Raw genomic sequence first — 19,879 nt, 5'->3', positions numbered from 1 at the left:
ATTTACAGAGAGTTTGGTAATGACCTCTGGTGACCTTTGTTGAATAAGTGAAGAAACGTGTTTACACGGTTTGTGGGTATTGTTAAAAAAACATTTGTTCAAATAAAGGTTGTGATAGTTTGGAGATTGTTCATTATAGTTTGTTTTCATTTCACTTGTCAAATCCAATGAGTCATTTTTGGACTATAAATCACATCTGACTATCTGAATGTCCATCAAATGTAATAGGGAAACTATTTTCTGACATATAAGCCATGATGATGTGTAAACCACAGGTTTTCACATTGTATTATGGGATGTTTACACTGAAAGACAAGCCACATTGAACTTTAAAAATTCATGAATTAGCTGCTCAAGAATACAAAAAAATACACGGTTTCGGAGCAGGGAAATAATGTCAATTTTGAACATTTTTAGAGTGACTTTGTGAGTATGAGTGTGTGTTATTTTTTAAATTAAATGTCTGTTTTCCTTAAGATTTAATAAACGGGAATGAGAAATATGAATAAGAATTCTCACAACTACTTACAAAGAGCTGAACAACCATCAAATGATTTTTTTTAAAAAGAACATAACATTCAGTTGGATGGAAAGAAGTAACAGGGATGATTTTGATTTTTTTTTCATATTTGACATCTCAACACACTTAAGCCAAAAAGTCACTGATTGAAGGACACTGTTCAATGCAGCGTCCCTGCACTTTGCCATTGAAGCACAATGCATGAGACAGATAATAGATAACAAGACTTTAACAAGGTGAGTGCCTTATTGGAAGAACTGAAAAGTGAAAAATATTGTTTGGATTATGCAGTGCACAGTGCGGCATACTTTAACCAATATGTATTTTTTTCCATATAAAAATACCTAACGAAAGAAAATTCAACGAGAAAGTGTAACATTTTCATCAACACAATAATTCACATCCGCAATGTGATGTGCGAACTGTTTGAAATGGCCACTTTTATCTTTACATCCTCGGCACACAGGCCCATTATCTTGACTTCATTTTTCTTTCTGAAGTTATGCAAAAGCAAAAATACACCCACACTTTTTGCCCTAGATGCTCCTCATTCGACATCAGTGCAAGAATACCGGTACCATCTGGGTTGACTTTCCGATATATTCTTTTGCACATAAATGCAGTCCTCTCATGTCATTTATTTTCTCCTGTTGAGGAAAATCTGAAAATGACGACTACTCTCACAAAGGTTAATAAAGCAAGTAACCATTTTTGGACCAATTTAGCAATTTATATTGGCAAACACAATTTCTTTACTTGCGCCTTATTTATCCCTCATTTTTTTATGACTTTCTCAAAAATGTTATCCCACACAAGCTAAAAGAGAGTAACACTCCATACTATGCGCTACCCTACCACATTATGTCTCATGACCAGCTTTAAACCTGCATCAGTCATTCCAGTGAAACTTCAAAATAAGATTATTGCCTCTCATCTGATTCTAAAATTGCCAACATCTGATATATTTCACATAACATACAGTTAGGAAAAGGTTCTGCAGTGTAATAAAATAGAAAATTGCAGTGTACAGTTAGCTAATGAAGACAAAATGGGGCATCGTGAATTGCAGCAAAGGCTGAAAAATGAGTTGCAGCACCTTTTTGGTAATTGCAATTCTTGCTACAGAACAACAGAAGCGAGCATGAAATAAACCAAGCAGGCGTCTTTTGTGCTTGATAGCGCTTCTCCAGCAAAATGTATTTATAGCATGATCACTGACGACACTTATTCTCTAAAGAATTGGACGTCTATTGCTGTCAATGGCACTGAAACATTCAATAAAATGACTTTTTCCTGTATCTCCTCTGTTTGGTGTTGATACAAAGACATTTGATGAGGGTGCAATGGGAGTTAATCTATCAAAGTCAGTATAAATACATGTATGAGTAGTATGCATGTATAGAAAACTACAGCATCTATCAAATTAGATATTTCCCCTGTACAAGAGCACCTGAAACAAGTTTTGTGCATTTACCTAAACATCCAGTGATTGCAATTTCCCCATTTAAATATATTGAAACACACTGACAGCCAGCAACACGAAAACATCAGGGTCGCGGGGGGTGCTGGAGCAAATCCCAGCTAACTACACCAGGCGGGGGACATTCTGAATTGGTGGCAGAGTATGAGGATAGGGACAACCTATCACACTCAGGGTACTTTAGAGTTTTCATCCAGCTTTTTTTTCAACATGTTTTGGAGTACCCAGAGAAAAACCACACAAGCCCGAGGAGAACATGCAAACTCCACACAGTGAGGACCAACCTGGGATTGAACCCAAGACCCCAGAACTGTGAGGCAAACGTGCAGGAAATATAATATAACAGAACATTAAATGAATTTAAATGGAATAAAGTTCCTTCATATGTCACGATGATTTAAATGAATGGAATTAAAGTTGTTCCACAGTGCAGTCACGATACAGTATGACATAGATATTTGTTTGATGGTCTACTTACCCAGGATGATCCACAGGAGCGTCCGTTTGTGCTGGGGTGCCATCCCGGCGCCCCCCGGCACAAAGTTATGCAGGGTCTCGGGAGAGGCTCTCAGAGGGGCTCGCTGAGTCCTGCAGGAAGCCGATCAACGCGCATGGTGTGCGGCCACCGAAGTAGGTGAGAGCTTCACTAAAGAGCCAACAATCAGTCGCATGCGACGGGGGAGGATAGACGCTTGGGGTTGGGGGGCGTGACCGGCTAGGGGATGGGGGTCATTGGCTACCTTCCACCTCCAAGAAACAGCGATCGGTGCGCGCAGTTGAGGAGCGTGCGTGCGCCATGGGAAGCCGTCAAAAGTTGTGTCGTGGATACGATGGTGACGGTGCTGTTCCAGGCTGCAATGTGATCGTCCTTCCGTGAGAATGGCACACTGGATGGGCGGAGAAGACACAGGGGTAGACCCAAACATAGCAATCACCGCACCGGGAGGCGGGATGAGCCCCGTTTAGGGGTGTTAGTAAGAGGGGGAGGCAGTGAATTCTTTGGGGGAGATTTCCTTTGGCTGCTCTGGTAATTGGGAATGAAGACTGATTTGGGAAATCTTTGTATTTAACAAAAAAATGAATCCTACATGCGATTAACTATTTTCTTTGAGATCAATTGATCTATGTGTGAGTAACTTCCCAAAACTTAATTTCTATCTCAATAGCTGATAATTATATATTCCCCTCTTTTCTAACTAACTACCACATCACATAGTTTGTGAACTGGGGGTTAACCTAATGTTAACTGTCCTTGAAATAACTATTATTTAGTATGTGATTCAACTAAATGAACAATTAAAATTATGAATTTGTCATTTCTTTTTTTTATAAAGAATAAATACAAGATGTGGATAACTAAGGTGTCTTTTCATTACCAATAAGTACTATTTTAAAGTTGGTTAATGACAAGTGCGTGGATGGTATTGAAATAACATTGTTTGTCACTGCTCTCTTGTGGCTAAATTTGGTGCTACAGTGTTGGCATTTTAATCAACGGTGGTGTTAATGAGCATTCAAGTGTAATTTAAATCCATCCAGTCCCTGGAAAAGTAGCAATCTTTTAAAAAAAAACCTTCCAACATTGACAATAGAATGATGTCCAAATAAAAGTTTATCTTGTATATAGTCAAACATCAGCCCCCAAAAATTCTACATTTACACATCCCACTAAAAACAGACTTTCAAACATTATATAACATAAGACAGAAATATTAACAGTCAAACAAATATTTGTATTTAGAATATAGTAAAAAAAAAGAGGAGATTCATCTATTTTTAAAATCTAATGGGAAAACAAAGAATTAAAAAAGTAATTCTGACAAGCGTCCAGTTTCCATTCAACCTGTGATGATCACTATCATCCACCATTGCCATCAAAGACAGTAAATAAGTCAATCCTCCGGTATTCGTTCCCACGGCAGGCTGGAACTTTCCAATAACAATTGCACATGTTTTTCAGTGGACAGTCACCTAGCTCTTAAGTACAAATCCCCAATTTTCCAAATAAACACTATCATCCCCATGTCATCGACTGTACATTGTAGTATAAATAATACAACACTGCCTATTTGCTTCTCTACCCATCAACATAATTCTGTATGATGCCATGCTACTCCACACAATTGCCATTAATAATTACACTTACTTTATTTTAACCATGTTGTACTCAGCTGGCTGTCCTGATCTTGAGAACCTGCAGTTTAATTTGGTATTATTACTATGAATGTGATGAAGGGCTGTCTAATGCAAGGTCAGGTGGGATGAACAGTGGGTGGGGTCTCCTCTTTGTCACAACCACCCCAGTGAGGGGCTCAACTCAGAACCTGCTCTAACCAGCACAAAAAGGTAATAACCTCTGCTGTTTCTACAACTAGTACTGAAAATGCTCATTTTCTTTAAATAGAGTGACAAAAAGTATAGTAGTGGTGTGTTTGATGCCTCTAAGGAAAATGAGGAGAGTTCACCCAGAGCCCAAAACTCTATGGAAACTATGACGGACAAGATGCAAGCCTCCCAGGACGGAGTGATAGGAAGCAGGTGGGCAGCATGTTTATGCTATTTTTTTCCAAGCGTCTGTTTATACGTAATTGCGTACATGTAAGCGTCAGTGCGTACAGCAAACGCAGTGTGACTTCAACAACAATCAACAAGTGCGTCAAACGGGGGCTTCTCTGGTTACACTCGCAGGATTGTACGCAGCCACCTGTCGCTGAGGCCAGAGGACACCCTGTTCTCCCAAAACAGGTTGAAAACAGACAGATAGCGAGTGAGTAGGAGTTGGTGAATCAGCCCCATTGTGTTTTACAAAGAAGCCTCACTTTTGAATCAAGGCCAAGTTATCAAGGGAGGTTTCTAATTTCCAGAAGTACAGAACGAGATATAAAGGATCCATTTTTGGCCTCATACTAACATAAACACACGACTATGGGGCGTTTCTCATGTAAAACATGCTGAAAATAATATTGTCGCATTAAGTGATAAACAATGTTTAAATTGTGTGAAAATTAAGCCATTTTTTTGCACATTTATTTCTGAATAATGCATGACATTTAATCCAGAACTAAATATTTCAATAAAATCTTAAATCACAATCTTATATTCAAATATCAATCAAAAACATTTCATTAAAGTTATTTTCAGCATGTGCTGCTTTATAAACAGCACTCCTACACAAGACAATAGAGCTAATAAGAACCTATATTTTCATCAGACTATTACTTGGATCAGTATGCAAATGCCAATCTTTGTATCAAATCCTTTTTTAGGAGAAAGTTGCCCAGCCTGGCCAATCATTGTACACGCCACAGCCATCTGGATTCAATTACTCCATCAGGACTGCTGACTCACAAAAGCACCTGCTTGCTTGTACCACTAACACACAGGTACATTGTCGACAGGTGGAAAGATAAATCAACTAGAAGTAGATTTTCCCCCTTTTTCTGGACAGGAGAACTACAAGGATGAACTGAAAACAGATACTTTGGGTTTCTGCCAAAACAGATTGGTGAAAATGTATTCTGGTAATGGGTTAGAATGAAAACCAGACCCACTGTGGCCCTTTAGTGGAATAGTTAACACATCCCTGTAATAGAGCTTTCCTTATCTTGTAGTTATTTTTTACATTTCTTAATTGCAAGATACTTATTTTCACTGATCTGCTCAGTTTGACTTTGTCTAGCGAGCAATAAAATGAACCAAAATATCAATTCAACTCATTTATGTGTCCATCACAGGCATCGAACAAGCAGTATGGTTAATGCACCTTCGTCCTCTTCAGGCCTGCCACCTGTGACAGAGCAGAGAAAGCTCAGCCAATCATCTCCCAGCATCAGGGGACCTCTTCTAAGTGCCAATTATGTGCTTCAGGCCAAGGCTCACATCCAGACACGTATGGACCATTGGCATCTTTTCTTTGTTGAGAAATTGTTTTTTTCATCAGTTAATTTTACAATCAAAAATAATACTCTATACTACTATATAGTATATAGTAGTACATAATCTAGATTCTGAATCTTGCACAATGTTGTTTCTGCAGGCCTTGGCTCTCATGAACCTATCAGTCAACAAAAGGTGTGACAGTAAATCATCATTTAGACTAACATGCACATTACTTTTAACCACTGTTCTGAATTGTTGTTTACATTCTTTTGTGTTACAACAGCGTGGCCTACCACCTTCACAAACAGTTTCTCCGCTTCGCATGCCCAAGCAGCTGGCACCACTGGACCACAGGCCAAAAGATAATTGTGCTGCGCACATACTAAAGCACTGTATTGCCTTGAAGCCCATTAGCAAGGATCATCTTAGTCCTGTTAGTACACACAGAAGAACGGCAAATCCTGACAAAGTGTGCAAGAGTGTAACACAACTGTGCTCAAAAAGTAGTGAACTGAAGAGTGCTCCAAAGTCCACGAGTCAGCAAGTGACAGGGTCTCAAAGATCCAAATCTACTGTGGACTTCATCACATACAAAGACATGTTTACAACCATTCCGAGGGAAGGAAATGTGCCCACAATTTACGAAATGTTTGCTGGCTCTATTTATGATCATTTTCAAAATCCAACCATTTGTGAGAACAACCAGTTGCAACCAGTTCCTCCCAGGAGGTCACATCACGTCAAATGTAGACCGTTGAAACAAGTACAGACGACCAGCGAGTCTTCAAAAAACATCCAATTCCCATTGACTGACACATGGACATCTTACGAAAGTAGCGGCCCAACTGTTATGTCACTAGTTTACCAGAAATTATTGGATAGTGTTGGAGATGGGCAACTTACCGATGATTTGCTCCAACGTCTAGCTGAAGAGTTGAGCTCATTGGATGCAATAGATCTATCCATTGGCCCTTGTCCCCAAAACCTAGAAATGGAGCACCAAAAAGGGGACAATCACATGTTAGAGAGAAAGGATTACCATGGGGTAAATCTGAAAATAAATACATACTACATTTGCCAATAAATTAGGTAGGAATAATGTTGGTATTCAAATTATAATTGTTACTCACCTCCAGATGACATCTAAGGCCTCATCTAGATTGGGTGACAATACTTCATGGACAAAGGGTGAAGTACTTGGTAGTGGAGCCTATGGAACAGTAAGTATAGTAAGCTTACTTATCTTATTAAATGAACCTTAATGTGAAAGAACATAAAAACATACTAAATATAGATGGATCTCCTTCCCAGGTATACTGTGGTCTGACCAGCCAAGGCCAATTAATAGCAGTGAAGCAGGTGAATGTAGATGTGTCCAACCCAGAAGTTGCAAGGACAGAGTATACTCGCCTGGAAGGTGAAGTCGAGCTTCTCAAAACGCTTAACCATGCCAATATTGTTGGTTTCCTCGGGACGTCATTCCAGCACCACGTGCTTTCCATCTTCATGGAGTACATCCCAGGAGGCTCCATTGCAAGTATCCTTCAAAGGTTAGTCTGTGGCAATTAAAATAGGTGGTTTCTTTCTTACTCATACTTTATTTACCAGATTTGGTCCACTTCCTGAGCATATTCTGGGATTATACACCTACCAGATCTTGGAGGGTGTGGCATATCTTCACCTAAATGGGGTGATTCACCGGGATTTGAAGGGAAACAATGTCATGTTGATGCCCACCGGAGTCATCAAGCTCATAGACTTCGGTTGTGCTCGACGCATCAGGTGTGCAAGCCACACCAGTATCAACAATGCAGAACTGATCAAGTCTGTTTGTGGGACTCCGTACTGGATGGCTCCAGAGGTAGAGAACTAGAACTGTAATTTACATATTTGCCTCTTGGTTAATAAATGTCATGTCACATTTCACAGGTAATTACCGAGACAGGATATGGCAGAAAATCAGATATCTGGAGTATGGGCTGCACAGTCTTTGAGATGGCCACGGGGAAACCTCCATTAGCGCACATGGACAAGATAGCGGCCTTGTTTTACATCAGCGGTAAAAGAGGTTTAATGCCATCTTTGCCAGATGGATTCTCTGAAAATGCAAGAGAGTTTGTGAAAATCTGCTTGACAAGGTGAAAACTTTCACTGCTTGTATAGTGTTCGATAAAAATCAGATTTACCTCCTGACTAAGTTTTTTTCTCTAGTGACCAGAAGTTACGACCTACTGCAGAACAACTGCGCCGACACTCATTCATATTGAGAAACAGGGCTGGGTTTACCACTTGGAAAGCCCAGAAAAAACACTTCTGCAGACACCCAGATGGACTTTCTGATTAACAAGCATCACTCGATGATTGGAGTTTACAAAGATCAATTGGTTCATAAGCGTGGAGCTTGAAAAACACTGCGATTTGAGGGAGTAAGGTAATGCTGCCTGGAATGCAAATTAAGCAATTTGATGAATTGTACATACCGCTAATTACAAAAGCAATTGATATATATAAAGGTTAGTGCCAATCTTGAACTTAAAGTAATTATCTTCTCCCCTCATCCTGGATCAGGATAGTTAAAGGCATGACTGACAAGAATGCACAACATATTTTTTCGGTATGTTGTATAATAATACAGTTAAGAGCAAAGAGTTTCACGGCATGATTCAGAATTGAGTTTAATGTCAAGAACTAATGCAGAGACAATGGCTGAAATGTACCAAACTGGATAACAAACAACAAACAACCAGATGTGCCCAGAGAAGATTCAACTTTAGTCAAATAAAAATAAAGAAACCACAGCAGGGCATTTAATTAACTGATTTTCTTCCACATAGCAGTCGAGTAAATGTCATTGCCAAGTAAAAAGCTCCAGCAGCTTTGTTTTTACTGGGATGCACTTCAAAGGTTATAAAGTATCGTTTTACATCTTGGCACGCTGATATTTTGTTAGCTTGTTTTTTTTTTTTTAGGTGCAACTCTTACCACTAAGGTAATATGGTCAAAATCACATGCCTCGCACACTGCATGTCCCAATAGTGTTCGATCGAATTACCAACAGAACAGTTTGTTGTTTGTTTTGTTTTTAACAAAAAATCTGTCATAATTACAAGTTGCGCCAAACCTGAGTAGTCATGATATAGTTGATGTCTTAACATACAAAAACGTATGTACATATGCCTCCACTTCCTGTGAACGGTGAGTGTTCTTCCATATCCCTTTGCAGAAAACGTACAACTCAAACAGTACTAAGTGTAGAAAACAAGACAGTTACTTAGATGAAACTACACGAAAAAAATGCATCCATCCGTATTGCAATAAGGAATGACATCAAACATAAGTCAAAGTCCTCTCCAGCTGGCCATTAGAATGCTGCGTAAAATTGCATAACTCTTATTTAAATAGAAAACGAAAGGAACAAAATGAGGGCGCATAATTTGTGACTATTGAAAAACTTGTAATACTTCAGTTTTCCTATAAGGAGATGTGAAATGCAGGAAGATTATTTTCCCCTCACTCCAAATATACACTTCCGCACCCACCATTCAAACGCAAAAACTTTGCGTGATCAGTGGCGCATTTCAGGAAGTGGAGACCAGCAGCGATTTTACACCCACTGAAAAATGGGATTTACAGCCCAGAGGTCAGAGTATGGAAGCTTTATGTTCCTGCTTTTTTTCTATCACAGGCCCAAAAACATTCTTCATTTCATAGAATAATGTCCTGCCTTTCAATAAAGGGTTTATAATCACCTGTTTCCCACCTAGGGCACTTAACAAGGTGTCACATAATAGTTTGAACTGTGGGTTGTTTCTTGCAATATCCACGTGACAACTCGTGTCTGCACAAAACTCGCTCAGTGCTTCTGGTCTCCCACTTCATGAGGTGACCCGCCAGGGGAGAGGAACTGCTGAGATGTCCGTAGCCCACCTGAGTGGAACGGGGGGCAGGGGGAGAAGAGATGGAAGGGGAAGTTAGCAACACCATTGCAAGCTAGTAGACGAGAAACTTCAGTATAGGAAAGAAGTGAGGCAAAAACGTACCTGCAGCACCAGAGCCGACCTTGGAAAGTTTGCTCGGTTTTGAGCATGACGTGGAGGAAGATGAGGCAAGGTGTTGATTGTGATTGACCTCGGGGTGTGTCCTCTTTCGTAACGAGGAAGAGGTCAAAGATGCGGAACCGCTATGAGGAAGTGCGATTCCTTCTAGCGTTAACAGTCCCGGAGGACCTCGGTACAGGCCTTCGGAGACCCCCTGTCCGTTCCCGCTGTGAGAGTGGGGGTTGTGGTGCGTGTGTTTATGATGGCGGTGAACATGATCAGCGCCTCGATACTGTTTCTCTTTGCTCACGAGAGGACTGGAATGTTTGCTCTTGTTGTTGTTGTTGGTGGCCGCACTTTCATCAGATGAACTGTGACGCTCTGCCGACGAGGAAACTTTGATTTTCATCTTGAGTTCCTCCTTGCTTCGGTCCAACTGGGTGTTTCCAGAATTGGGAATTGCTAGATGGAGATTCAGTGAACTTTTGTCCCATTTGTCACTGTGATGCCGTCTCTCTTGTCCTGAAACCGTGGAAGGAACTCTGTTCTTCATTGGTGAAGCAGTGGCAGTGCTACCGCTACCTAAACTATGGGCACTTTGGGACATTTGATGCATCTGTGAATACTTTCTATGATCGACTTGGCTCAAAAATGGCTGTGCATAGCTTGAGGCGGATGACAAATCCCCCCTCGAGTTGTTCTCTGCGAGTGTAGCGTGCTCCTGTCGGCCTTTCAGCGAAGAGGCGGCAGAATCTACAGTGTGTTTTTCTCTGTATTTGTCCAACGACATTTTGGGGACTGAAGAGTGTTGAGGTGGTGGAGGATAGGAAGATGAACTAGATGCCAGATGCTTACCAGCTCCACTTGAACACGCTCCTTTCAGTTCTTGTTTGATATTGAGATCAATCGTTTTCTCAGTCTTGATTGCTAATAACGGTGGATGCAAAGAGGCAGAAGATGCCTGTAAGGACAGTGTCGGCTCTTGATGAAGGGGGCTGAGGGGTTCCTGCTTAATATAACCCGATGAATAGCCCCCTTGACTTGGATTGGGTTGGGGCCATTCACTGTGGCTAGGTGGGTTATAAGGGCCAGCCAAGGAGTCCAGAGATAGCGGCACACCTCCAGCCTGAGCCGAAAGAGAGACGGCAAAGGCGGGGCCTCCCTTGGAAAAAGTGGAGCGTGGCACTCCGACAAGTGAGCCGTCAAGCAGGGAATGGTCATGGAGCATCGAAGGACCAGCAATGGAGGCATCAGTCAGTTGGCTGTTGTCAGATTTGGGCTTCTTCGCCGCTTGTGTAGCCTATAATATAGGGAATATTTTCTTTGAGTTACCAATACTAATTAGTCTGGAACCCGGTAGCCAATAATAGAAAACTATACAATTATCCAACTGAACATCCCCATCATGTAGGTAACAGCAATTTCAATAAAGATTTCAGGTTTGTTGCCACTAAAACAATAGTTAACTCTCAGTGCATGTTTCCCCCTTCAATATGGCCCCAAACAATGATTTTTAAGAACAGAAATGATTTGTCTTACTCTCCAGTTGCGTATTCTCTTTAACCGACTTGGTGTCTTTTCCAAGATCTGCAGAAACTCATGAGTCAGCTCTGTGAAACATAATGCAAAAGGACGAGTACAAATGATGTAATTGTTCCTCTACAAAGTAACAATAGGTTAAAATACTTGCAAGATATTTTAGCAAAAATAATACTAGACTTTGGTCTCACCATCAAGCAGCTCAAGAGTAACAGAGCTGTCCACGTACACCCACCAGTGTTTCCCATCGGTAGACACTGGTATCTCCCAGTTGGACCACTTGCATGCCAGGTGAATACACACACATGCAATCACTGTGGGCTTGTACTGTAGGCAGAATGTAGTGAGGTGTAGACTAGTGTGTGGGTGCGTGAGTGTAAAGGTATGCCCATTGAATAGTGGATATATGATTGCATGTGTGTGTGCATGCGGAAGACGTGAAAGGATGAGGCCATCGCCAGGATCGGTCCCACATGTGAACAAAAACAAGGAGGACAAAAGGCGCAAATTGTTTCAATTCATGGTTCGTATCCACGTCAACAGAGCTGAAAAATATTTTGTGTTTGTCAATTAATATGGAAAAATTGAACTTGAAAACAAGTTTTCCCCAAACCACCTGCGAAATGATGACACGCTGGTTTATCAGGTAAGGCCCATACATGCCAGAAAGGCATTGATTAAAATTAGCTTCTGTGTGGGAAAAAATGAAAATATCAAGTATATGAAATTGTAATAAGGTAAATAATAACATAAATAAATTGAGTTGCTTCAATGTCTACAGAGTAAAATATATGTGGCTTGTCGAAGGTAAAGAATGGGCTAAGCAACAGCAAAATATTTTTTTTCAGTTTGAACAGACGATATCGTATCACAATTCATCCCGTCTAAAGGAAAATATTTCAATCTGATGTATTTGAATAAAACGTGCACCGTTTAGCTTCACGTTACAAAAAAAGACTACATTATAATCTAGGAGATGAAAAAGTTATCTTCAGATGAGCACATTCAAATCATAAGAGACCAACCCGTTAAGGACCCACATTTAATTGCATCTAGTCATACGTCAAATAACATTTTAAAACATTTCTAACATACTCGTAATTTTGTAAATGTATCTATTCTTGGTATGCGGGTCGTTAATGGGTCAGATTTGGTAAAGATTATTATGCTTTGGTAAAAAAAAAAAAAAGATTTAAAAAAATAAAACACCAAAGAACGTTTACAGATATTCATATATGCACAACAAACGAGATATGAAAAATATAATTTAGAAAAAGGATTTTTGCTGTACTTACCGGAAAGACCTCTATGAGAAATGTTTACGTCTGCGAAATCTTTAGCGGCTATTCAGGCTACCAAAGTGTCTTTTAGAATTCTGCACTTTTTCGCAACCGAACAAACATGTGGCTTTTCAAGCGCACCACTACACTTCGCATCTTGCATTCAACCCATCGGTGCCAACAAATGGTCTCCTGTACAATACACCGCACTGCGACTGGGGGCCGGTAACGCCTCAGCCACAGAAACCCTGTCCCGCTCCCTTGGATGGAGGGAGGGGAGTCACGGGCTATAGGCGGGCGTCCCAACAACCACCAGTGCATGGAGGGCCTGTTGGACACTGAAAGGGTACCCTGCATAACGGGAAGCAATGGTGTGCAGTCAAAGTGCAACAAAGGAGGGGCAGGATAACAACCTGTTGGTAGCCATGAAATAGGAAGTCTGAGCCAGATCCTTGCTTGCTGTGGGACACAAAAACAAAACCAAATTAACGGGGAAAGCAGTCACCATTCATTTTTACAATTCAGTCTTGGACATGGCCTATAGTGTCTCTACAGATCTTCAGTTTCCAATAAGGAACTTAGTAAATAGTGTTTCAAAGTATGCATGTGCATATTCATATGGTCAGGGTTTTACAGAGCTCCACATCTATTTTAAGAGGTAGGATTGGGGGAAAAAATGAAATAAATAGAGATGTCTTTACCTCGTACTAGCTGGGAACATTTCACCACATCCGTGTGTGGATGATCAATGGTAATTTCAAAGCCTGGAACAAAACACAACACGGGTAAGTTCAACACAGAATTTTGGGAGGTGACTTGTCATTTTCTTCTCATTTGACACAGACTTTCTATTCTTCAGACTACACAAACAAGGGCAAATAAACACTGGTTAGAAACAAAGGGTTTTTAGTCATTTTGGTGAAAGTCAATCACAAACTTATACAAATGAATGAATGAGTAAAAGTGACTCTCTGCCCAGATTGATTGGGTATGTAAGCAGCTTATAAGAAAAATGACAAGTCACCTTATGAAAATTCATACATAAGACAGTAGTGGATGTTGAGTTGACAAGTAAACTGTCATCAATAGGAGGAAACCCTCAAGTATGATGGAAGCCAAAATTGATATAATGCACATGGTGCTTTCTCTCTCTCTCTCTCTCTCTCATATCATAACATACCATCATCCACTCTGGTCACCACTACTTACCAAGAGTCTGCAGCACTATGGATTCAAGTATCACCAGCTCTTGGGCTTGCTGGAGGTATGCCTGAAGTTTGATAGACAGTCATTACATAACAATTGTAATGAGTCTATGATCTCACCTAACAGCTAACTTTATATGACCCAAGCTGAAATCAGAGAGGCCATTACGCTATTTAACTTAAGCGCATGTAGCCGTTTAGACTGTGCCAACAGAAAAAAAATGACCCTGACAACAGGGAACGGCACAGGGTATACATTGGGGAACCACGGCCAATGAGTGGACAGGAAAGATGACTCATGGAAAGGAATGGAAAAGAAAAAAACGACAACTTAACATCATGCTTGACATGGAGGACCTCCAACTTACATTACTCTTAGTGTCAAGAGGTGATTCTTGCGGGTTTAGGCAGGCGTGCGCAACTTTAATCACATACTCCAGTTTCCGTGGCTGTTCTTCCACCTTGGCGGCCAAAAATAGGGCGGTGGGAGATATTGTCTGAAATATAAAATGTGGAACACATTCAGACATCCCTCTTCAACATTTAATGGTGCTTGAAAAAATAAATTAAAGGCAAGATTACTTACATTCCTGTGAAATTTGGTGAACGAGTGGTGCATATAAAATCTATGCATGTAAACAATTGCTGTATTTATAGTCAGTTGAGAGCTGGAATGTGGGTCAAGGGATATAATGACACTGTTGGCTCACTTATCAATTGTTTTCAGTCTGGTTCTGATAAAAACAAATGAATTCTTGGAGTAGATGGAGCTCAGATCATAATCTAAATTCTGACATTGGAAATTATTAGACAACTGTAGTTTGACACTAACCCACACTAACATGGAAAAAACAGAAAGATATTACAAATATTGAGCCAAATTTTCACTTTGTTAATTTTATACAACCCCCAGTTGACAAGATCTTATCTTTTTTTAACATACACACTGCATATCACAGATATTGTAATGGGCAATGCATAGATGATGATCTTAAAGGTGCAGTACACTATTTTTAAATATGTTACCAGATTACATTTTCTAATAACTTCCCAAATTCCCCTCCATGTCGCATGAAATTCCAGATACAACTAAATCAATCTGTGAGACTTTCTGTGAGGAAATGTCAGCCTCTTGTAGACATCGGGATTATGGGGGAACCCCAGTTGAAAGTTATGTAAACAGGTGGCTGATGAAGTTCCTACAGTCTCAAACATGATTCCCGGCCTTCTTATCGACCAAAACCTACAGCTAGCACGCTATCATGCTATATGCTAATCGTGGCTAAGTACAACGTGTTCCAGGTAGTTTAGATCTGAATTATCCCACGCGATTTCATTAGCGCGTTATAATTTATGCGATTAATTGTATATTATACATTTAACAGACGATGCGTTCACGGCGGATTTCGTGTCGGATCGTTCGCTAGCTTCCGTGTCTGACTTCGGAACCAGTTTGTTTCAGAAGGATACACATTGAGCCTCTGACCCATGTCTTGGATCAAATTGGCCGCTTGTTGCCGGTAAGATAGCTCCCGATCCGGTTCGACTCCGCATCGGCGAGATGGCGTGGTTTCCAGCTGCTCCCGGGTGAAAACCCATCTCGAAGAGGACCCCCGGCTCGCCGCCATTGCTCTTCGACGGTCATGGAGAAAGCAGAAGTGACGTTAGCGAACACAGGAAGCCGTGGAAAAATTAGTAAAAACCGCTAAATCAGTTTCAGTTTTAATGTAAACTAAGGATCGAACCACTCATATCGGGACACAATTCAACGTTTATAAATTCAAAATGTTACTTTACTATTGAATTAAGTAATTTTCTAATTAATCCATCCTCTATATGAGACAAGGAGTCTGGGATTTGACAGGTGGGGAAATCCTAAAATTCACTGATGCAGCATAATTGATACAAACAAATGTAAATTGGCTTTACTCTCAAAAGTGAAAGACACGTGGGAACAGCATCACACCCAGATAATCAAATGGACCATCAAAGAATCATACATGTTGTAGTTCAAAAAGTGCATATGTATTTGTTCTCCACCTATCGTATTGTGGATTTGTTTTAGAGTCACATGATAAGCTCATCTTCTCAATACCCGTTTTTGCAAATGTCATTGCATTCCACTTGGCAAGAGGAGGGCATACTAAAGAGTTACCAGTGTGAATGGATTTGTTTGTTTATTTGACTAGGGAGGCGGAGGTCAAATCCAAAGGTCACCGGCCCACTTGGATCCCTGGGTGTGTGACAAAACATTTGTCGCCAAAGAGTTTGAGGTAAGCATTTCTCGTACTTTACATCGTGGATTCATATTATACATACAACATATTTTTTCTAACCTGTTACCAAGGGGCTATGTATGTGTAAATTTCTGTGTGACAATTGATGGCTTAATTGATGTAGATATGCCCAGAAAAAAATCATTACAATCGTGGGTGTATGTGAAATGAGTGTGGTCCCACTTAAAATTGCAATTTTCTTAAATAGAAAATTAACATTTTAGTATTTACATATTTGATCACATATGGATTTCCAAGCAAAGGAAGAAAAGACAAATTTATTTGTATGGCACAATTTGACACAAGGTAAGTTGTTCCCCGAGAGGAATATTCTTGGATTTCACATAATTAAAAACAGCGTGCATACCCATCCTTTGCTTCAATTAAAGCATTATTGGCTCTGCTTAAAGAACCATCCATATTTAGCTTTTTGTGCACATATTCTGTACACTCTTTCCTTCCCTAAAAACATGGAATAATATTCAAATGTGACCACAGTGAATTTAGGTGCATCACTGGTTGAAGTAAAACTGCCTTCTACTTGAAGTTTTCCTTCTTGAGCCCCAAAAATTCCAGTGCATTTCCAGCCAGCAGCTTGTCCTGTCAAACAAAAAAGCTAGTACTTGCTATTTTGATTATTATGCAATATTATTTAAAAATGAATACTACCTTTAAAGTTTCATCAAATTCCTCCATTGATTCAATTAGAGCTCCAGGTTGCAGCTCTCCCAGTGGGAAAGGGTAATCAGTTCCTAACATCACTTTTTCCTGAAAACAGAACAGATCATCAGTGCAGGAGTCTTTTCTGACCACTTCGAAGACCCTCACCTTTCCAATGACGTCAGTCAGAAGCTTCAAGGCAACAGGATCGTGAACGAGGGAGTCAGTATAAAAAGAACCAAGGTATTCCCGGGGATTGGTTTTATTGTCCACGGCGCACAAATCGGGACGAACTTTGTGACCATGTTCAATTCTACCAATTGTGAATGGGAAGGAGCCGCCTGCCAAAAAAATGCAGAGGATGTTTATTTATTTATGTATTTATTTATTATAGTAGTATATTTGTGTTGGTGGTATTAGATGCATAGTTTACCTCCATGAGCAAAACAGACTTTCAATTTCGGAAATCTCTCAAAGACACCTCCAAAAATCATTGAGCAAATCGCCATTGTCGTTTCTGTGGGCATACCTTTTGATAGAAAAGAAAAAATATACATGTGACCACAGGAATTTAGTGCAATTTTGTACTCAATCAAAATTGAAGCATTTTGACCCCTTCATTGTATGTACTTTAAATTAACATGTACACGATATTCTCTGAGTCTTAAATAATCAGTCATCTTAAAAATGACCCAATGTGGGATTGACTTTAGTTCCAACAGAGCTGGTCACATTCTGCAGAAAATAAGAAGCACCTGACTGGAATCAACTGGTTGCACTTGAAGGACCTCAGATTGGTAAACAAAAAAGTATCTTATGGTTTGGAATGAACCCCCCACCCAACCACTATGGCCCTTTCTAGAATAGTTAGCCCATCCCTGATCCAGGGTGTTTGATTCAAGACATGCATGTTGACCTGCAGCAATTTTCTGCACATCCTTCATCTATTCTACGCCATATCCCTCACCCACCAGCCAGGGCAGCCAATACTTAGCCATTCTCCCATCCGTCTGCATGTCCCACGGGTGTACAAAAATGGAGCAATTCAGCGCCTCAGCCTCCTGTATGAGAAACATGCTGCAGTGTCAGTGCTTCTTAATGAGCAGAAACATGACCCCCAAGAAAGTCATGAAAATATCGAACGGAAAGGAGGATGAGGTGTGAGTACTCGATGGTTTGCAAACACTGCTTACAGCGTAGAAAGGATCAAGGTCAGCCGCATTGAGGTCCCAGTTGTTTATATGAGAACCGATCTGCACGCCGGGGAAACCCAGTTCCCTTACGCAGCGCCGCATCTCCAGCACGGCCAGGTCGGGCGCTTGCATGGGAAGTGTTCCCAGGCCCACGAACCTTTTAGGGTGACTGCGAACTGTCTGGGCCAAATCATTGTTCAAAAGGACGCAGAGATCCAAAGTGTCGTGTGGTTTGGCCTGAAGTTATATTTTAAGGATGATATTGAAAAACAGTTTTGTTTCAATTTAAGATTGTTCTAGTGCATCTTACCCAGTAGCTGAACATTACAGGAACAGTGGATAGGGCTTGAACTGAGACACCTGAATATTGGGAGAGGTAGAAACTCTTTTGGAGTTAATTGATGCAGTTTGTGAATGTGGACCATTGTGCCAGGGATTTTACCATGTTGATTCATGTCTCGTATGCGCGCATCTGCATCCCAGCAGTTTTCTTGAATAACACGGAAAAGATTCCCGTCCTTCATCATCTTTGCTTCACCCTGAAATTAGGTTCAAATTCCAAAGCTCAAATGGTTAAATCACCTGAGATGTTTTAAATGGTCCAGGCCTTTAGTTATGTTTATAATGATAATAATAATAATTTTATTTTTTGACAATTACACATAAGTGAACCTTGTGTTGTCTGCATAACAGCCACATGAGAGCAGCATTCACTTTCTAACTTTTCATACTGCAGACCCTTAAGAGTGATTTTATGACGACCCAAAATAAGATCTCACCTTTATTCATGTAAAAAAATAATTCATAAAATAAATATAATATACTTTATAATTTTATATTGGCTATATAATGTATATGGGAAAAAACACTATCTAACAGTTTAAAAACAACTAATACATAATATACATAAAGGTTAAGTAAAACTGAACTCTACATTCAAAAAAGACATTCCTGCATCAAAAAAATGTTAATTGATTTAATTCAAAATTTGAACATTTAATTGACTAATTCTCTCTGACTTGAAGGGAATATTGTGTCTTTTTGCAAGCATCGGGCTACTCTCGACTCACCTTGCAGTGATGATGTAGCTGGACAAACCCTCCGTAGCCATACCTCTGAAACACAATATTAGTTTATAGTTTTTAATATATATGTTAATTGAAATGTAAAATCAATACATTATATTATCCATACTTATTATCTGAAAAGGCCACAATTATATTGAACCTAGCCTTTCCATCCAAATGACATGCAAGTTTAGACTCATTTGTACACATTTGGGATAAATAATAATTCTGTTAGAAATTGTATTGGACAAACTTACAGTAAAAGAAAGCTAAAAATAAGAACATCTCATATCTACCAACAATAAAGTCGGCCAATCATTAGCGAAAGCCAAGCATGTGTAGTTATTGGTTAAAATTTAACTACTCGCTGATGTATGGAGTGAGCAGTCCTGTTTAACACTGCATGACATTTTTTCAGTAGAAATCTTGATGATAAATACAAAACTAACACAAATTAATATACTTTTGTGAATGAATAATAACACAAATCTGGCTGTACGGACCATCTGGGCTGACTCTCCTCTCCATTACTTAACATCTTTATTTCGCAGTGAGTGCCATGTGTTGTTTATCCTCCTACCTTCTTTAAATCAGGCCATTCCTTAGGTAAAATATGATTATGTATATCAACCTTCATCCTTTTGGACATGAGGCAGTCTGTCTGTAGCGCTTTCAGTTTTCTATTATTGCGAACATCCGCCAAAAAGTGTCCTCACCGTCAGCCAGAAAGCAATGACCGACAG

At 40.0% G+C, this 19,879-nt stretch overlaps 4 protein-coding genes and 1 long non-coding RNA gene across 8 annotated transcripts in view; 2 read left to right on the top strand and 3 right to left on the bottom strand.

Moving 5' to 3' along the window:
• LOC144203842 (receptor activity-modifying protein 1-like) overlaps positions 1–7,225 on the bottom strand; it is a 21,578-nt gene extending 14,353 nt beyond the window's left edge. Inside the window, exons 1-5 of the mRNA XM_077727381.1 lie at positions 7,165–7,225; positions 7,010–7,089; positions 6,783–6,864; positions 2,741–2,887; positions 2,479–2,646 (exon numbers count right to left, since the gene is read on the bottom strand). Coding sequence (XP_077583507.1) covers positions 2,479–2,521 — 43 coding nt within the window. The 5' untranslated portion in view covers positions 2,522–2,646; positions 2,741–2,887; positions 6,783–6,864; positions 7,010–7,089; positions 7,165–7,225. The remainder of the gene's footprint in view (positions 1–2,478; positions 2,647–2,740; positions 2,888–6,782; positions 6,865–7,009; positions 7,090–7,164) is intronic.
• Positions 4,308–8,739, top strand: map3k19 (mitogen-activated protein kinase kinase kinase 19). Its single transcript, XM_077727377.1, has 11 exons — positions 4,308–4,346; positions 4,447–4,538; positions 5,267–5,383; positions 5,735–5,889; positions 6,037–6,071; positions 6,163–6,924; positions 7,016–7,099; positions 7,191–7,429; positions 7,488–7,740; positions 7,809–8,017; positions 8,091–8,739. The coding sequence occupies exons 2-11, from the start codon at positions 4,483–4,485 to the stop codon at positions 8,221–8,223; spliced, it is 2,043 nt and encodes a 680-aa protein (XP_077583503.1). The 5' UTR covers positions 4,308–4,346; positions 4,447–4,482; the 3' UTR covers positions 8,224–8,739.
• LOC144203838 (cyclin-T2-like) lies at positions 8,529–15,613 on the bottom strand. 4 transcript variants are annotated; one of them, XM_077727374.1, is made up of 10 exons: positions 15,411–15,611; positions 14,527–14,608; positions 14,309–14,437; positions 13,945–14,005; positions 13,437–13,499; positions 13,149–13,194; positions 11,647–11,810; positions 11,456–11,526; positions 9,920–11,216; positions 8,529–9,806 (listed from the first exon to the last, which is right to left on the bottom strand). In XM_077727374.1, exons 1-10 carry the CDS (start codon positions 15,566–15,568, stop codon positions 9,733–9,735), a joined length of 2,145 nt encoding a protein of 714 aa, XP_077583500.1. In that variant the 5' UTR covers positions 15,569–15,611; the 3' UTR covers positions 8,529–9,732. The 4 variants fall into 4 exon arrangements, 3 of the variants coding, with proteins under 3 accessions (XP_077583500.1, XP_077583501.1, XP_077583502.1); XM_077727375.1 differs by lacking the exons at positions 13,945–14,005; positions 14,527–14,608; positions 15,411–15,611; XR_013327771.1 differs by lacking the exons at positions 8,529–9,806; positions 9,920–11,216; positions 11,456–11,526 and having other exon boundaries at positions 11,662–11,810; positions 12,751–13,194; positions 15,411–15,613.
• Positions 15,172–17,122, top strand: LOC144203843 (uncharacterized). The gene is made up of 3 exons (XR_013327772.1): positions 15,172–15,804; positions 16,130–16,213; positions 16,995–17,122. It is a non-coding gene; the product is annotated as an uncharacterized LOC144203843 (long non-coding RNA).
• Positions 16,475–19,879, bottom strand: acmsd (aminocarboxymuconate semialdehyde decarboxylase). The gene is made up of 10 exons (XM_077727379.1): positions 19,717–19,879; positions 19,140–19,184; positions 18,512–18,608; positions 18,380–18,429; positions 18,070–18,306; positions 17,844–17,937; positions 17,310–17,405; positions 17,045–17,217; positions 16,886–16,984; positions 16,475–16,816 (listed from the first exon to the last, which is right to left on the bottom strand). Exons 1-10 carry the CDS (start codon positions 19,783–19,785, stop codon positions 16,754–16,756), a joined length of 1,023 nt encoding a protein of 340 aa, XP_077583505.1. The 5' UTR covers positions 19,786–19,879; the 3' UTR covers positions 16,475–16,753.

This window comes from Stigmatopora nigra, chromosome 11 (genome assembly GCF_051989575.1).
Source record: "Stigmatopora nigra isolate UIUO_SnigA chromosome 11, RoL_Snig_1.1, whole genome shotgun sequence".
Lineage (NCBI taxonomy): Eukaryota > Metazoa > Chordata > Actinopteri > Syngnathiformes > Syngnathidae > Stigmatopora > Stigmatopora nigra.
The sequence above is the reverse complement of the archived record's forward strand: the minus strand, read 5'-3'. Positions and strand labels throughout refer to the sequence as shown.